General features: G+C 57.0%; 6 protein-coding genes across 6 annotated transcripts; 2 read left to right on the top strand and 4 right to left on the bottom strand.

Annotated features, from left to right (window-relative positions):
* Nucleotides 1–901: 901 nt before the first annotated feature.
* Nucleotides 902–1,632, bottom strand: F5144DRAFT_561300 (uncharacterized protein). Its single transcript, XM_066788248.1, has one exon. It carries the CDS (start codon nucleotides 1,543–1,545, stop codon nucleotides 1,327–1,329), a length of 219 nt encoding a protein of 72 aa, XP_066646241.1. The 5' UTR covers nucleotides 1,546–1,632; the 3' UTR covers nucleotides 902–1,326.
* F5144DRAFT_526444 (HbrB-like-domain-containing protein) lies at nucleotides 1,602–4,940 on the bottom strand (the record flags this gene model as incomplete). The annotated part of the gene is made up of 1 exon (XM_066786831.1): nucleotides 1,602–4,940. The coding sequence occupies exon 1, from the start codon at nucleotides 4,623–4,625 to the stop codon at nucleotides 1,602–1,604; it is 3,024 nt and encodes a 1,007-aa protein (XP_066646242.1). The 5' UTR covers nucleotides 4,626–4,940.
* Nucleotides 4,941–5,232: 292 nt separating this feature from the next.
* F5144DRAFT_599368 (EKC/KEOPS complex, subunit Gon7) lies at nucleotides 5,233–5,544 on the top strand (the record flags this gene model as incomplete). Its single annotated transcript, XM_066791003.1, has 1 exon — nucleotides 5,233–5,544. The coding sequence occupies one exon, from the start codon at nucleotides 5,233–5,235 to the stop codon at nucleotides 5,542–5,544; it is 312 nt and encodes a 103-aa protein (XP_066646243.1).
* Nucleotides 5,545–5,736: 192 nt separating this feature from the next.
* F5144DRAFT_482069 (uncharacterized protein) lies at nucleotides 5,737–9,217 on the bottom strand (the record flags this gene model as incomplete). The annotated part of the gene is made up of 4 exons (XM_066785317.1): nucleotides 5,737–6,379; nucleotides 6,441–6,549; nucleotides 6,605–9,079; nucleotides 9,136–9,217. 4 exons carry the CDS (start codon nucleotides 9,215–9,217, stop codon nucleotides 5,737–5,739), a joined length of 3,309 nt encoding a protein of 1,102 aa, XP_066646244.1.
* Nucleotides 9,218–9,812: 595 nt separating this feature from the next.
* F5144DRAFT_106858 (RTA1 like protein-domain-containing protein) lies at nucleotides 9,813–11,246 on the bottom strand. Its single transcript, XM_066782114.1, has 2 exons — nucleotides 10,776–11,246; nucleotides 9,813–10,668 (listed from the first exon to the last, which is right to left on the bottom strand). The coding sequence occupies exons 1-2, from the start codon at nucleotides 11,114–11,116 to the stop codon at nucleotides 9,993–9,995; spliced, it is 1,017 nt and encodes a 338-aa protein (XP_066646245.1). The 5' UTR covers nucleotides 11,117–11,246; the 3' UTR covers nucleotides 9,813–9,992.
* Nucleotides 11,247–12,342: 1,096 nt separating this feature from the next.
* On the top strand, nucleotides 12,343–15,583 carry F5144DRAFT_618400 (SPX domain-containing protein; the record flags this gene model as incomplete). Its single annotated transcript, XM_066791918.1, has 4 exons — nucleotides 12,343–12,490; nucleotides 12,524–12,947; nucleotides 13,013–15,303; nucleotides 15,403–15,583. 4 exons carry the CDS (start codon nucleotides 12,343–12,345, stop codon nucleotides 15,543–15,545), a joined length of 3,006 nt encoding a protein of 1,001 aa, XP_066646246.1. The 3' UTR covers nucleotides 15,546–15,583.
* Between the last annotated feature and the right edge of the window lie 285 nt (nucleotides 15,584–15,868).

Below are 15,868 nucleotides of genomic sequence, written 5' to 3' on the forward strand. Positions count from 1 at the left end.
GCGTCGCAGCGAAGATTTCGAATTTTCTTTTCACTTCTCACCTTCCAAACCTTCCCACTCCGACTTGCTTCTGAGGGTCGCCGCAAGCGCGGCCGCGGGCTCTCGAGCGCCAACGCCGATTTACATTCGCCCAGCGCATTAATTTGTGGCCCAAAACGAAGCGAGCTGAGGCTGGGTTGGTTGGGAGAGGTCGCCTCAGCATTGGTTTTGACCATCCGAGCGACAAAGCAACAAGCTGCAAACTTGAAGAAGGTAAGCTACCAGTTTTTGTTTCCTAACCCTTCGCGCCTACGCCATCCGCCGTTGGATGATGACAACACAACTCATGTCTTCATATCCCAACTGAATCGACCATGAACGAAGATTGTCTCGGGTTCTCTCCTACGGGAGGGACCTGCTACTTGCCAGTATTTTTGTCTGACACGGCGGATGGCATTCCTATGCTTTCCACTTGGTGGGGCTCAGACTCCACTGTTGCTGTTTTTTTTCTCTCATGGACTTGGTCGCTGACCCGGCAACAGCAGAATCTTCAAGAGCAGTTCTCACCGGGCATAAATGTCTGCCTTCTTCCCAACATTTACTAACCTCCAGCAAACCTCGCAACATCAACCACAAGGTTAGTTCCCCATTTTCTTCACCCTCCCCAATTCCGTATGATGAAATTTTCCCTACATTCGCAGTTTCCACTCGAGTCCTAAAAGAGCCTTTTCTGGACAAATGAGAGCGAATCCTTCCTTGGATGTCTGACGGACAGACAATCACTGTTGCTTGTGATGATGATATTTGAAGGTGGCATCGGCTAACCTTTTCTTTCAGGTGTCTTGACGGCATTGAACCTTCTGGTTACCCAAACAACTAGTCCAATATAATATGATGTGCTGTAACTCAATCTGCTGTTCCTGCCCCAATCGTTTGACTCGTGAATCATCGTTTTGCCATGTCCCACTACCTCTTATGCTCTGTGGGAGAACGGTCAATGCTTCGAAGGACGTGACGACAAATTATTTTTGAGAAATCCAGTCGTGTTAATTCTGCCTTAGCGAACTGTTCAACGGCAGCAGGATGCATGGAAATTATCAAGATGCGTGATGCTCATTGTGCCGTCCAAATATGGTCCCGCACGTCTCCACGAGGTACGAATACTGGGAAAATCTAGGTACGGAAGTGGAATGCATTCTCATATCTTCTTTTTGAATGTCCTTGATGGTTCATGATGCCATGATATCAACAACTACCGTCAAGATGGATAATCACAGATAGATATACACACCACGCCGACTGAACTTCACCATCCAAACCTCCCCCCAGAAAACGCCATTGCTTCCCTCAACCCCCGTCACTTTCCGTTGTTCCCCTCTTGCCCTTCCCCAGTTCCCGTTGACCCCCGACCATGTATATCTCGATACCCCCCAACCGCCCACACTTATCACCAAACCAAACCAAATCCACAAACGCCAAACACACAGAAACACGCATGCCAACAAACAAACAACCCACACCACCCAGCACACAATAGAACAAACATAAAACCGCGTCCCGCCCCATCCTATCCGCTTCCCCGGGTATCTTTGTATCTTATATCTTCCCCCCCTTCTCAAACCTCAAACCGCGACCCCCTCCTCCAGCACACTCTTAATCCCACCCCCACCCCCACCCGCCGCCCCAAAACTCCCCGCCATCGACGACCCCGACCCCGAACCAGCCGACTCCAGCAGAGGCGGCGGCAACGGCAGCGGCGGCGGGGGCATGCCCAGCACGCCACCACGCTTCGTCGCCCGCCCGCCCACCATCCCCCGGCGGTTGCGCCCCGTGCGCCCGCGGCCCAGCCAGTTGAGCTTCAGCAGCTTGTTGAGCTCCTCGACCATCTTGTTGCCCTCCTCTTCGTCGCGCGCGGCGGCTGGTGGTGGGCCGTTGTTGTTGTTGTTGCTGCTGCTGTTGTTGCCGGGGACGGCGGCGACGGGGGTCACGCCGACGGAGGCGAGAACGCTCATGCACTGCAGCATGCGGCCGACCATTTCGGTGACTTGTTTGGAGTCTTCGACGTTTTGCTCGCGGAGGCTGCCGATGCTGCCGGGGCCGCCGCCGTGGTGGCTGGTGGTGGTGTTGTTGGATATGGTGGTGTGGAGGGCGAGGTTGAGGGTGGAGTTGGCGGCGGCGGTGACGGCGTGCATGCTGCTGGGTGTGAAGGGCCGTAGTGGGTGGGCGGCGCTGTCGCTGCCGAAGGAGACGTTGCTGATGGCGCGGCTGCGGTTGCCGCTGCCGGAGCTGTCGCCGAGGAGGGTGCTGCCGGTGCTGTTGTAGCTGGCGACGGAGGGGTCGAGGGAGGTGGCTGTTCCAGGGCGGTATTGGCCAAGCACGCTGGGAAGGCTTGTCGAAGCGTAGTGGTCGGAGGGTGAGTTGGAGAGTTGTTGGTTGATGCTTTGGTTGTGGTAGCCCGGGGACGGGATGGGGAGAGGGGGAGAGCCGAGCGCCATAGAAGCGAGGGACTGGGGAAGAAACTCGAGAGAGAGGCGAGAGAACATGGCCTTGAGGGTATCGTAACGCGGTAGGATGACGATGTCACGGAATGCGAGGAGGACGAAGCGGCGAACTTCGAGAACTGAGGACGCCGGAGAGACGGTGACACTATGGCTGCGACCTGGCTTCTGGGTGACGGTCGATGTGCCATCACCGGTCGAGGCAGCTGCCGGGATACCACCCCAGAAATCGCGGGCTTGCTCCGTGGACATCAAGGGCCCATGGCCTGAAAATTCCAAATCCAACGGCAGGAACACGGCCTGCATGTAAGGAAGAATACTGGTGAAAGTGAAGATCCACAACTCAACGAGCGCTGGGATCAGTCTATCCTCCGGAGTCTTGCGGAGAGTGTGGTCGAGGCTGGAAAAACCCGTTGCTAAAAGCTCCCTCAGGTCGTCCACGATGATATTGGGACTCCGTCGGGCTAAGCAATATTGAATGTGCATCGTAACCACCCGGTTCAGGTCCTCGACCGGTAACCGGAGATCCTCAGCCTCAAAAACGACGAGTAGCTTCGCTTTCAAGAACGGCCAGGCATCGTCATGGGTCATGTTGTTCAGGCCGTACTTGTGGCTGTCAAACGGCTCATTGAGGTAGAGAGTAGAAGACTGAGTGGCAGAGCCAGAAGTGACGCTACTTGAACCGGGCCATTCGCTCGTGACGGCACTCGCGGTTTCGTCCAACGACTTCTCCTCCTTCCTTCTTTCCCGAAAGGCACGCCCTCCATGACGCAGGTCCAATGCGGATTTGAAGCCCGTGGTGTTTGGCCCTGGGCTTTGCGGCAAACTGAAGTTGTAAAGACTACTCGGGGCGCTTGGGTCGGCCGGCCGTGAGTTGCTCATGGCGGACGAAAGCGGGAGGTGGTGATCATCCTTGAGCTTGTGCTTCTGACGGGATAAGAAATGATGCTTCTTCTCCTTCTCCTTGCCTTCCTTCTCTGTCGGCATATCGGCGGGTCGTATTGTCGCAGCTGAAGAGTTTGGTAGGTTGTAGAATGACTGAGAGCTAGACTCCAGGCTGGTAGTGCTGAAGTTGCCACGCTGTAGGTTTGCGAATGCGTGTCCGACCTTTCCCGGACTAGGGAGCGGCTTGTCTTTGCTATCACTTTTGCTTCCAATTTTGACTTGCCGTGAGAAGAGTTTCACTTTCGATTTCTCTGGCTTTTGGGGTTTCTCAGATGCGGGAGGCGGAGGTGGAGGTTGAGGCTGAGGCGTGAATGATTGCGAGGGTATCCCGGGAGAAGCCTGGGTGGATCTCGGGAAGACAAGATTGGCGGCAGCCGTAGCCGCGAGAGTATGGTTACCAACAAGGCCATTATGGTAATTCTGCCCGCCGAAGGCATTATCTCGGGGCACGCTTGCCTCGGTGAGGCTTAGCATTGGCGGGTTTAGGGGAATTGAACTGCCGCTTGCCCGCTTGGATGGTGGTGGGTCATCCGCCGCAGGTCCCGGCGCGGTTTGTGAGCGTTGTCGAGAGTGTTGTGCCTGCTGCTGCGCCTGTTGCGCCTGTTGCGCTTGCTGCTGCTGGTTTTGGTGTTGCATTACGGCGGCCTGAGCAGCGATCTGGCTGGCCGACATCTCTCGGTGCGCCGGCGGCACGCGTTTCGGGGAGTGGTTCGTGAGGCCGATATTTGGGAGGTTGGACGTGCTTGTCGAGGGCAGGGTGGGCTCGAACAGGCCGGCGTTTTGCGACGTCTTGCGCGAATGGCTGACGCCTCGGCTGGAGAAGGTGGGTGTAACGGGGGAGGAAGTAGTTGGCGGGAGTGTCAGAGGCGAAGGTCCGTTGCGCGGAACAGCGTCGCTAGGTGACTGCGGCCCCGCGACAGAGCGGGCGGCGGAGACGGCGGTCGATACGGTCGGTCGGGAGAAGTTTTGTAGATTGGTGGTGCTATTGTTGGCCCCGGTTGTGAAGCTTGTGTAGATCGGCGTTGGAGTTGGCGCAGCCTGTCCTCGTGTCTTGTGGATATTCAATGGCGCCGGTTCGTCGCTGGACAGCGAGTCCTGCCGGTTCTGTCGCGTGCGCGAGAGATCAGTTGCACTTGCCGGGTTGCTCGCAGGCAGGGGCGAGAAGCTCCCTGGAGCCCTCGGCGTGGGTCTTGTGGGTTGCATGGGTGTTGATATCGGGGTCGGGGTGAAGGAGTAGGTGTATCACATCTTGGCTCAACGGTCCGGATTCGGCGGTTTGCGACGCCTAGCCCTGCTCAAGAAGCCATGCCCTAGAGCGGTCTCAGAGTGTTCGATGTCGTCGGGGTCGAGGAATGGTTAAGAATTTGATCGTCTAATTTAGAACTATTGTTCAGAGGAATGGTATCGTTACAGAGGAGGTTCAAAAAATACGGGAAACATGGGTGGAAGTGCGCAAGACAATGGAATGCGGCTGCGCAGGGCAACCCAACCCACCGTGTTGGTGTCACGCAATTCGTCATCCCCTGCTGCAGCTGCAGCGACAGGACGCCACTCACTGTTTGACCCGGCGACAGCCAAGGAACAGGGGAGGGGCAGTTTGCAACCCCGCAGCCCGCCAAGTTTCTGGCGGGGCATTGCTGGACACTCATTGTCAACATCCACATAGCTCCCAAATTATCACCGACAGAATAACCAACTTTGATCGATGAAACGACGATTGTCCGCCTCACCACCGCCGATCTCGCACCCTGACCGCGGGTATCCGACCGAAACCAACGAGCCCTCCAAATCCCCAAAAAGAACCTCCACAATGACCACCCAACACCAACCACCCACCCTCTCAGCAACCTACACCTCCACCACCAACGCGCCCTTCACCTTTATCCTCCCCCTCCCCTCCGCCACCGACAGCACAACCCTCGAACACAAAACCAAATACCTCTCCGAGCTCCGGCAATCGGTGATATCCGCCCAGGGGCAGATCAACCGGGAGCTCACGGCGCGCATGGAGGAAGACAAGGCGCGGGAGGCGAGCACAGCAAGAGCCAACGGGGCCAAGGTCGTCGACGACGAGAAGGAAGAAGAAAATTACGGTGAGGAGGTGCAGGAGGAGGAGGATTAAAAGCGGGTTGAAACCAATGATTTGGTCAAGGGGCGAGGTGGGCTCAGAGGTTAATAAGGGGTATCCATCTGCGTTCGTTGAATCCGGTTCTATCTGCACTACATGCGCCTGCCAACAACCAACCAGATCGGCCCGGCATAACCATGACGGGGTCCGGACATCTGATATTATATAAAGAAACACAACACACAATCACCCGCTGGTCCTCCCCCACGATCCAAACCCCGACCGGATACTCTCCCCCGCCGGCGACAGGGCCCTCACCCCCGACCCATTAACACCCGCACCCGCCCCCGCCGCCCTCAAACACCCATAATGCACGACCGTATTATCCGGCAAAACCGCCACAACACTCCCCCCAATCCTCTTATGACAAACACCACACACCCGCTCCTCCGAGATCACCACGCGCCTATTACGGCCGCCACCGCCCTGCGCGCCGGGGACGCCGTCGCCGAGGAACAGCAGCGCCTGGCTGGCGAGAAGGGCCGTCCTGCGCAGGCCGGCCAGCACGCGCGTCTCGTTGACGGCGCTGTTGGCGCTGCGCATGCGGCCCCGGAAGTACGACTCCAGCTGCCCGACGGGGAGTTTGTCCGGCACGAGGGAGAGGGTGGATGTGGCTGGGAGGCGCGAGCCGTGCTTGGAGAGGAGGTCGAGGGCCGGGGCGAGGTTGGCGCTGTATTCTGGGGGGGGCGTCAGGTAGAGGGAAAGGAGGGTGTGGTAGATGGAGGGCTTTTCTTCGGTTGTGGTGGGCGGTTGGTGGGAGGGGTTGGCTTCTTGGGGTGCTGGGGTGGGGGCTTGTGATTGTTGGGCTTTGTGGATTTGGTTGCAGTATCTGTGGGAGAGGGAGTTAGTTGAAGACCATGGGTGATAGGAATGGAAGCGTTGGATCATACTCTTCGGCTTTGGCGTAGTCCTGCATCTTGAAGACGTAAATCATAAGTGCCTGTCTGTGCTGCCCCATATTGCTGAGCACGACGGCCTGCGCTTCGTAAAATGGTGGGTCTGGGTGGACGGTTGTTAGTCAACGTCTAGGTCAAGAGTCCAGATTCGAACTCACCATCTTTGGGAATTAAGCCCCTCGCCTTGCCCAAGCCGTACTGCTTGCTCTCTCTCAAGAACTTGACCAGCCGCTCCAAGAGGGCATCCCACTCCTCCCCCCTCTCCTTCTCCTTATCCACCAGCTGCTTGATGAACAGCTCGACTAACAGATCATGGAAGTCGGGCGTCATGTCATTCAGCTCGTTGATGATATGTTCCAGGTATTGGATCTCCAGCCCAATATCAATGCCATCCAAAAAGGCCAAAACCTTATCCCTGGGTAGAGTCTCGGCATTCTCAGAATCGGCGAGGAACACCTCCATGCCCAATTCCGGGTCTTTCCTGAGCGTCCACTCGGAAAACTCCAGAATAACATCAATCATCTCAGGCGGTAGGCCCTGCAGATACATGACAGTCCGCTGGGGGCCATGCAAGCCCGGGGCGGCGTCGTCGGGCTCGTCGGGGCTGCCAAAGCGGCGCAGCAGGCTCAAAGCCTGGTGGTGCAGCTTCTTGCCGTAGAAGAAGTCGACGAGCTCGTTGAAGCGGTTGTGCTCGACCAGGCGCTCGTTGACGACATCCGGGTCGCAGAAGTTGGGGATGCGGAACAGCGAGCTGGCCAGCGTCGGGCGCGAGTACATGAAGGCGCGGAAGAGGGTCGTGTCGAGCACCCGGAAGGTCGATTGCAGGTCGCGCTCGAGCTGCTCGTCGCTCTCGTCTGGGGACGAGAGGAGGAGGGTCTTGAAGGCGTCTTCGGTGGAGCCGGATTCCGACTTGCGGGGTTTGAGTTTACCTGTGGTAGGGTCGAGGACGCGTTGGAGTCGTGTGCGGGCGCCGGCGAGGTAGCTGTTGAGCCCCAGGACAGCAGCCATCAGGTCTTTCTCGGCCTGGGCCTGTTCGTCCTTTGGTTTGCCCTTGATGCTTGCTGTCTCGTCGTCGGAACCTTTCTTGGACGAGGCGATACTGGCTGTCTCGGGGTTGAGTTTCCGGGTGCCCATGAGGTACTTAGCAAACCCACCGCCGGCTCTCGTGGGCGAGGCCACTTCGGCTGCGATATCGGGCTTTGTCTCTTGGTCTTCGCTCCCTTTCCCGTTGGCACTGTCGTGCTCAGAATCATCCTGCTTCTCTTCCTCAACTCCTAGTTCCCCCGCGATAATCTTGGGAAATAACCTGAGTACCCGTTCTGGCGGGGCATCGACTTCGTCCTCATTGAATAGATCCATTGAGTCGCGGTACTTCTTTTGGCGGAACAAGAGCTCTGCTTTTTGCATCTTGACTTCCCGCAACGTTGCCGTCTTGTTTTTGAGCAGCGCATCTTCTAGCATGCCTAGGATGCTGATTGCCTCGTCGAGTTTGCCGTTCTTAACCAGCTCATCGATCTGGGAGTCGTAGTCCGTGGCATCCATCCTCCACACCACCCTCTCGCTCAAGACATGGAATCCTTTGCCGGCGTGAGCCAAACTTACGGTCGGTGGCGGGAAATGAAGTGATGCGGCACCAGGGAGACCGATGGTTTGTAGCAAACTCAAGGTATCGGGGTTCCGGACCTCTAGGCTCCCTTTCGCAGGCGGCTGAAGCGCTAATATGTAAGGGTAGCTGTATCCGATCCCCTCTGGCGCCGCCTGCCATGGAATCTGGCGCTTCTCGAGTGCCTTCCCCGAGTCGTTGATAAACAGGGTGTTGATATCCTTCGCGAGGAGGAGCTCCCCTTCCGCCAGTTTGGCCGACAGCGGTTTTGGCATGTAACCTCCAAGACCCATGTACCCCATGCTGGCAGCGCTCACGGCGCCAAAGCGCCCTTGCCCACCGGCCGCGTTTCCAATGGCCCCAGGTCCAACAATATCCTCGACACTACCGGTCTCCACATCAACCATGACGTATCCGCTATTCATGCCGCAAACGACCTTGGTCGCATTCGCCCAAGTGATGGATCTAATAGACTCGGCCAGCATGATCTCTGCCACATCCGGCGACAGCTCGCTCTCGTGCCATGACCATAGCAGGAGACGACGCTTGACAGAAACGGCCAGCCGCGAAATGATCTCGGGGATGCCCGTGTCCGGGTCTTCGACGACGTTGCTCGTCACGGCAAACGTGGAGGCATTCTTGGTACGGGCTAGCGGGGCCTCGATGGGCTCAAAGGTCTGAGAGTCGTGGATGGAAATGGCGTAGTTGGAGAGCGATACGAGGACGTTGGCCTCTTTTATTATGGCGAGCTGCTCGATGGCGCGCGTCGAGAACTTCTCTACCTCTCGCAGGAGGTCGGTCGGCTTGGCCGCCTTGGGTGTGGGCGGTGGTTGGCCATCCTGAGAGGTCGCGGCAGTAGGACTAGCAGGATCGGTAGAGCTGGCAAGACCGGTGTCTTCGACTTGCGCCTGGGCGGCTAATGTGCTGTTGGCGGACTTCGTGTCGGGCTTCGTGTCGGGTGGAGTAGAGGGCTCATTGACTCGGTAAATGCGCAGGGAGCCTGTGTTAAGGCCAACGAGGACACGGTCGCCTAGATATTCCAGTCAGTTGAATGTCATGAGAAAGTTGGATCGAAAATAAGGCTACCGTAGGCAAGGATGGACTCGATCTTGGACTTGTCCCGTTGCTTGAGCTCGATGATCGGTCGAGCTGTAAATGCGGACAGCATGGCGGCCGCCAGCTCATTAGCTTCGTGCGCTTGACGGGATTATCGGTACATCAGGAGCTGTCGGGGCCGCCGTGTCACGAGAAGCTGCTTATTGTTGGTGTTGTGAGCTTGGGATGGATTCGAGGGTTGCTCATGCCTGCCGCGGCCTTCGCTGGCGCGGCCGCATGACGGCATCGGGCGGCCAGGGTGAGCTGATGAGATAAGGGTTAGGGTCTGGCAAGGGAGCTTCACATTCAATCCCTGCTCACTGCTGCCTATCTACATACAATAGAAGCTCTTTCCCTCAATATTCAGGACCACCGTCCAGCAGTAATGGGATGAATTTGGTATGTTGTGGTCTCAACCAAATAAAAAAATGGTTGGGGTTGAGATATATGATAACCCAACCCCCTAACAACTTGGACCAGGAGGAGTAAGAGCTGTGCAAGTTATTTAACCTCGGTCAATAGGGCGGTGTATCCCTCCCGTTTCGATCTCAATTCACTAACATTTGCCTTCAATGTTGTCTCACGGCGACCTTGGGCCTCATAGGCATAGGGCCCTAGAAGTCGCCCCCAAGTCATTTCTCAAGCGAGATATCACCTGCACCGAGACACAAATGTATGGAAATCAAATTTGGACAAAACAAAAAAAATCTAAAGTTTTCTATGTCTGTAAGCCAAACCTGTCTATGAACTCCAGTCCTATTCCAAGAGTATCCCACCCTTCGAGGTATCATCAAGCAACCTCAAGTCGAGGATTAAACCACGCTAAAACAACAAATCCCTTGAGCCCATTACTGGCTATCACTCCCCGAATCAGTCCCCGGCCGCACCTTTTCCGCATCGGTTGCCGCCCTCCGCTTCGCGGCCTTCCAGCTCGCAGCCGACCACGTCTCACCACCGACCACCAGGCCGGGGTGGAAGGCAGTCAGGAGAATACAGGCCAACGCAATCATAGTTCCCTCCAGCACCATAAAAGTGACCTCATCATTGGCCAGCGGGCCGTTAAACCCTTCGGACAACTCCGCGCACCGAAAGACGGAGCGCACAAAGATAAAGACACCCGTGAGCAACATGGCGACCAAAAACCCCGGCTGGAACGACCGCTGCGCGCGCAGGCCCGCAAAGGCCGGGTTGAGGGCCGAGGTCGGCGTGGAGCGGATGCGGAGCCAGAAGTCGAGGCAGAGCGCGCCGAACAGGGCCAGGGCGACCACCTGCCAGGCAACGCCCGCGATCATGGTGTCGACGCCGGCCCGGAGCGCGGGCGACCCAAACTCGGAGATGGATGCGACGGCGCCGCCGGCCGCTTGTAGGATGAGTGCTACTACGTCGCACCCGATGAAAATGTAGGTGTACACTTGGGCGGGGAGCCGCGCGCGGTCGGGCGCGTAGATGATGACTAGCCGTGAGAGGCTGAGGTAGATGCCCGCGGCGAGGAAGGCGGGCGCGATGGTTAGGCAGACGAGGTACCTGGGGGGGAAACGGGTTAGATCATATGCCGACCGGAGATGGGAATGAAATCAAACAAAGGGAGGAAGAGAGGGAATGTAAGGGGTTTGGGAGGAGTGAGAACTTACATGATGAAATACGAATCGGTAAACATGTTGTTGCGCATCAGGATCCTCGCAATGTATCCGAGAAGCTCGAGGAGGATCCCGCCCGTCATGCCGATCAAGTAACCCCAGGTCTTGTGACGGATGCCCAAGTAGATTTGCGGAAGTAAACAGAGCCCAAAGATGGCGGCGAACAGGGCGTTGCCGGCCAACGAGGGATAATATGACATGACGCCGAAGTGGAAGCCATCGAGTTCAAGCGGGCAAGTACAGGACGTGCATAGCCTGGGGTTTTGAAGTAGTGTGCGGTTGAACGTCCCAAGCGTGACGCCGCTCCAGTCGGGCTCGCCCGTTGCGCAGACCATGGTGTTGTTGTAAGGGGGGATGCTCAAGGTAGTCGGCGGGTGGTTTGTAAGTAGGTAGGTGTGTTGTTGCGGTGGGTTGTCGTCTCTCTTTCTGCCCCTTTTTCTGTCCCTGAAACTCGGTTGAGGCTAATGTAAACAATGCCAGTGCTGGGGAGGTATGGGTTGGGAATTCAAGAGGTTCAATGCAGTCCCAGCGACTCTCAGGGGTTCAATGGGCATGTGTCTGTAGAATGGGGAAAAGAAGTACAAGTGTAAGCAAGAATGAGTAGGTATATAAGTATCTATCTAGGCAAATGGATTGTTAGGGGTTTCACTGTTGACCGTTTCATTTTCATAGCCCCGGCCTACTACGGCGTTGAGATTACCTTTGGGCTATGCTCGTATGACGCGTCAGCCAGCCGTTTCTTAATTCGATAATTCATGCTGAGCCTCATCCGTTTCGAGGTCTAACTTACCATGTAAACAGAAAAGCAGTCCGAGCAGGATGACGACCCGCCTTGGCGGCTCCTTCAGCTCAGCTCATTTTAGAAAAGGCATGGACGCGGCCTTCAAAGGCAACAGCACGACCAATCAATCAATCACACTGTCGTCGTCATCCTCGTCGCTTGGATTTACACCAGTAAAATAACGGGCCCGGGAACGGAGACGGAGCAATTTAGATATCAACCCCCGTTCTTCCTTCTTTGTTTCTTCATCTTTTTTTTGTTTGTTTTCCTTCTTCTTGTTTTCCTTTCACACTCTTTCTCTTTTCTTCTTTTTATCTTTCTTTGAAGGAAAGGGTTAATCATCCGGTCATGCCTCATTCCTCTGGTCCCAGCATTTAATCCCATTCTCGATGGCCGCGTTTGCTGCACCTTCGGAGAAAGACGACTGGTTGAGACAGCCCAACAGGTCGACTCTCCGCCCGATTCTCCCATTGTACAGCGAGTCTGCGGCACTGGCCTCGTGGCTCGTGGCCAGACATTAGGTAGCCTTGCCATAAATTCCCATGCTTGTCCTAGTTCTTGTGAGTTGGTCAGACGGTACTGGAAAAGACCTCCATACTACCTGGGGGCCGTGGTTCAAGGCGGCACGTGGAAGGCTTGTCTCAGATCCCACGCGCTTCTCCAATCTTGGAGACCGACCGAGACACGGGTTTGTGGTCCAAGCGATACAAAGGGTTAGGGTTGCACTGGCGGTGAGAGGCGATAGGCTATTGTACGTAACGTATCGTGGCCAAGCTCCTAATGTACGTAATTACAACACTTATGCCCCCCAATTTTACGGGTTTCAGTGCTGGGATCACTGTCGCCAAGGCGTTCCAGGCTCCCGACCACCCAACGGGGGGTGGAGTCGCGGTGCGCAAGTGGGGCGGGCCGCTGCCGTATTATCGTTGTGTGCGCTCCAGATTGGGGAACCGAGAACCAGTCAACTTCTACACTTTTACACCATTCATCGAGTCTACGGATGCCCTCGAGGCAGAGTCATTGAAAATTCCACCCCCGTCCGCATTCTCGTCCCCCTCCCCAAACCGACCCGCTGGTCTTCGCGCGCAGCAGGCAGCCGCATCGACCGGACAAACACCTCCAGGCAATCTCAACAGGGGAGGGAGCCCGCAGCGTACCACGTCCGACAACCCGTCCGACGAGATCGAGTTACAACCATATCCGACCGCGGCCGAAAAGTACCGCGACTTCGCCAACGAACGCCAGCGCCTGTACAACGTCAAGCGGGCCGAGAAGCGCAGGTGGCTCGAGCAGCAGGACGAAATGAAGTTCTCCCATAGCATCCAGTTCAATGCTGTTCCAGATTGGAGCAATCACTACATTGCCTACAGCAACCTCAAGAAGCTGTAAGGAGACCTTGGTACCTACCGTGGTTTATCGGGGGGCTTGTTTCGCTAACATCTCGTCCCAGAATATACCAGCTCGAGAAGGCCATCCACCAGCCAGCGGGCGACGCCGAGTCCCGGCCGTTAATACAGGACGATGATCCCGAAGCCGTCTTTGCCCGTGCCCTAGACGTGGAGTTAGAAAAGATCACCTCTTTTTATGTCCTCAAAGAGAATGAGCTCTTTGATGAGGTAGATCTCCTTCTTAAGGATGCTGAGGAGTTCGAGGAAGAGGCTGGCGTCCCCGAAGAGGTTCGCCCACCGTCTCGCCCTCTCGAGAGGACAAGTTCCAATCCGGGGCGGCTTCGGAGAGACAGCGCGCGGAGCCAGCTGTCCACCGAGGATGGCATGGATGAGGACAGCGACGAGGAAGGAGACGAGGAGACGGGCCTCACCAGCAAGAGGCGGAGCAGAAGCTTTGGAGGACGCGGGGGTCTGCGGAACTCGATGATGGCGTCGACCGATATGACAGCGTCAACCGACTTCACGCGGTCGGTGCGGAGAATGAGCATGAACTACGACGACTACGCTGAGCAAGCCGTCCTGTTCTCATCAGGGATCATGCTCAAGAAGCGGATGATCAACATCTACGTCCAGCTGTGCGAACTCAAATCGTACATTCAGTTGAACCGCACCGGCTTTAGCAAGGTTCTGAAGAAGTTCGACAAGATCATCGACCGCCGTCTGAGGCCCAAGTACATGAGCACATTTGTCGACACCGCCTACCCCTTCCGCGCCGATACCACAAGGGGCCTGGAAGAGCGGATCGCACAGATGGTGCAAGCATATAGCGTGATCGTCACCCACGGTGACTCAGAAACGGCAATTCGGGATCTCAGATCCCACCTGAGAGAGCACGTCGTATGGGAACGGAATACAGTCTGGAGAGACTTAATCGGGTTGGAACGGCGAGCCGAGGCTGCCAGTCTGGGCCACACCCTTCTTGGGGTTGACGCTGATGCCCAGAGGACGAGGCTGCAAGGCGATGATGAGATCGTATTGCCGACCAAGGAGATAACGACGCCCCTGGGCCGCCTCGTTTGTCCAACATGGTTGCTCAGCTCGACGACCCTCACTCTTATTATCATAATCGCGCTCTTCTTCACGATTCTCTACATCCCCATCATGGAGAAAGCCGAACAACAGAACTGCTTGGCTCTGCTGGTGCTCGTCAGCTTGCTCTGGGCCACCGAGGCGCTGCCCTTGTTCGTCACGTCGCTGCTCATTCCTTTCCTCTGCGTCGTCCTTCAAGTCTTCCGCGACAAGGAGAAGCCGCACGCGAGGCTGGGCTCTAAAGACGCCACCGCCGCCGTCTTCGCCGCTATGTGGACGCCTGTCATCATGCTCCTACTCGGTGGCTTTACCCTCGCAGCGGCGCTCTCCAAGTGCGGCATCGACAAGCGCATCGCCACCTTTGTCCTCAGCAAAGCCGGCACACGACCCAAGACGGTTCTCATTGCCAACATGGCCGTGGCTGCCGTCGCTAGCATGCTGATCAGTAACGTCGCGGCACCCGTCCTTTGCTTCGGTATCATCGAGCCCATGCTCCGCAACCTGCCCGCCGGTTCCCCCATGTCCAAGGCCGTTATCATCGGCATCGCCCTCGCCTCCAACATCGGCGGCATGCTCTCCCCGATTGCTTCGCCGCAAAACGTCGTCGCCATCGGCATCATGGAGCCGGCGCCCACCTGGGGCCAGTGGTTCTTCATTGCCCTCCCCGTCGGCATGATCTCCCTGTTCTTCATCTGGCTCTTCCTCCTCATCGCCTTCAAGCCCGGCCGCGGCACCACCATCGTGCCCGTCCGACCCGTGCGCGACGACTTTACCGGCGTGCAGTGGTTCGTCTCGGCCGTGACCATCGCTACCATCGGCCTGTGGTGCGCCTCGCACAGCCTAGAGCACGTCTTTGGCGACATGGGCGTCATCGCCATCATCCCCATCGTGCTCTTCTTCGGCGTCGGCATCCTGACCAAGGAGGACTTCAACAACTTTCCCTGGACCATCATCATCCTCGCCGCTGGCGGCCTGTCCCTCGGCAAGGCCGTCAACTCGTCCGGCCTACTGCACACCGCCACCCGCGCTATCACCGAGCACGTCGAGGAGTACAACCTATACGGCATCCTGGTCGTCTTCTCGAGCCTGATCCTCGTCATCGCCACCTTCATCAGCCACACCGTCGCCGCCCTAATCATTTTGCCGCTCGTGTACAACGTCGGCAAGGGCCTGGACGAGCCCCACCCCAACCTGCTAGTCATGGCCGGCGTGCTGATGTGCAGCGCCGCCATGGCCCTGCCGACGAGCGGGTTCCCCAATATGAGTACGTCGTCCCTTCTCTCTCCCCCCTCCCCCTCCCCCCCCACCTCCCCACCAAACACACACACACAACCCCCGTAACTAACACAAACCGCACCTACAGCCGCCATCATGAAAGAAGACCCCGCCGGCCAGCGCTACCTCAAGGTCAAGCACTTCATCCGCGTCGGCGTGCCCAGCAGCATCATCTCGCTCATCGTGGCCGTCACGGTCGGGTATGTGGCCATGCGCGTGACAGGCATGTGATTGCAAGAGGGGGGGGGAAGGGGACACCCAGGTGGGAGGGGGGGATACAGTGGTGGGGATGGGTTGATTGATGTGATGGGTGGGTGCGTAGATCTGGGTTGGAAAGGCGCGTGTGGATGGGAAAGGGGGGGTTACATCTGTTACATTACGTCACAAGTACATGGCTGCATGGCGGGTTGGTTGGGAGGAGTAAGTTCTGTTGGTTTGAAGAGGGCGTCTCTTTTTTTGGCTTCTTCCTCTCTTTTTTCCCCCGTCCGAAATACCCGCGGATAGAATACTTTCCAACTGGTTGGTGCGGGCCCTGGAGGCGGCTAGACATACCA

Source organism: Chaetomium tenue (assembly GCF_020726465.1).
Source record: "Chaetomium tenue strain MPI-SDFR-AT-0079 chromosome Unknown F5144scaffold_2, whole genome shotgun sequence".
NCBI lineage: Eukaryota > Fungi > Ascomycota > Sordariomycetes > Sordariales > Chaetomiaceae > Chaetomium > Chaetomium tenue.

Coding starts and splice junctions, on each gene's coding strand:
- F5144DRAFT_561300 (XM_066788248.1), bottom strand. CDS start 1,545: ATGGGGCGGGACGCGGTTTTATGTTTGTTCTATTGTGTGCTGGGTGGT.
- F5144DRAFT_106858 (XM_066782114.1), bottom strand. CDS start 11,116: ATGGTCTGCGCAACGGGCGAGCCCGACTGGAGCGGCGTCACGCTTGGG. Junction 10,669..10,775: donor ACCGATTCGTATTTCATCAT/GTAAGTTCTCAC, acceptor TTTCCCCCCCAG/GTACCTCGTCTGCCTAACCA.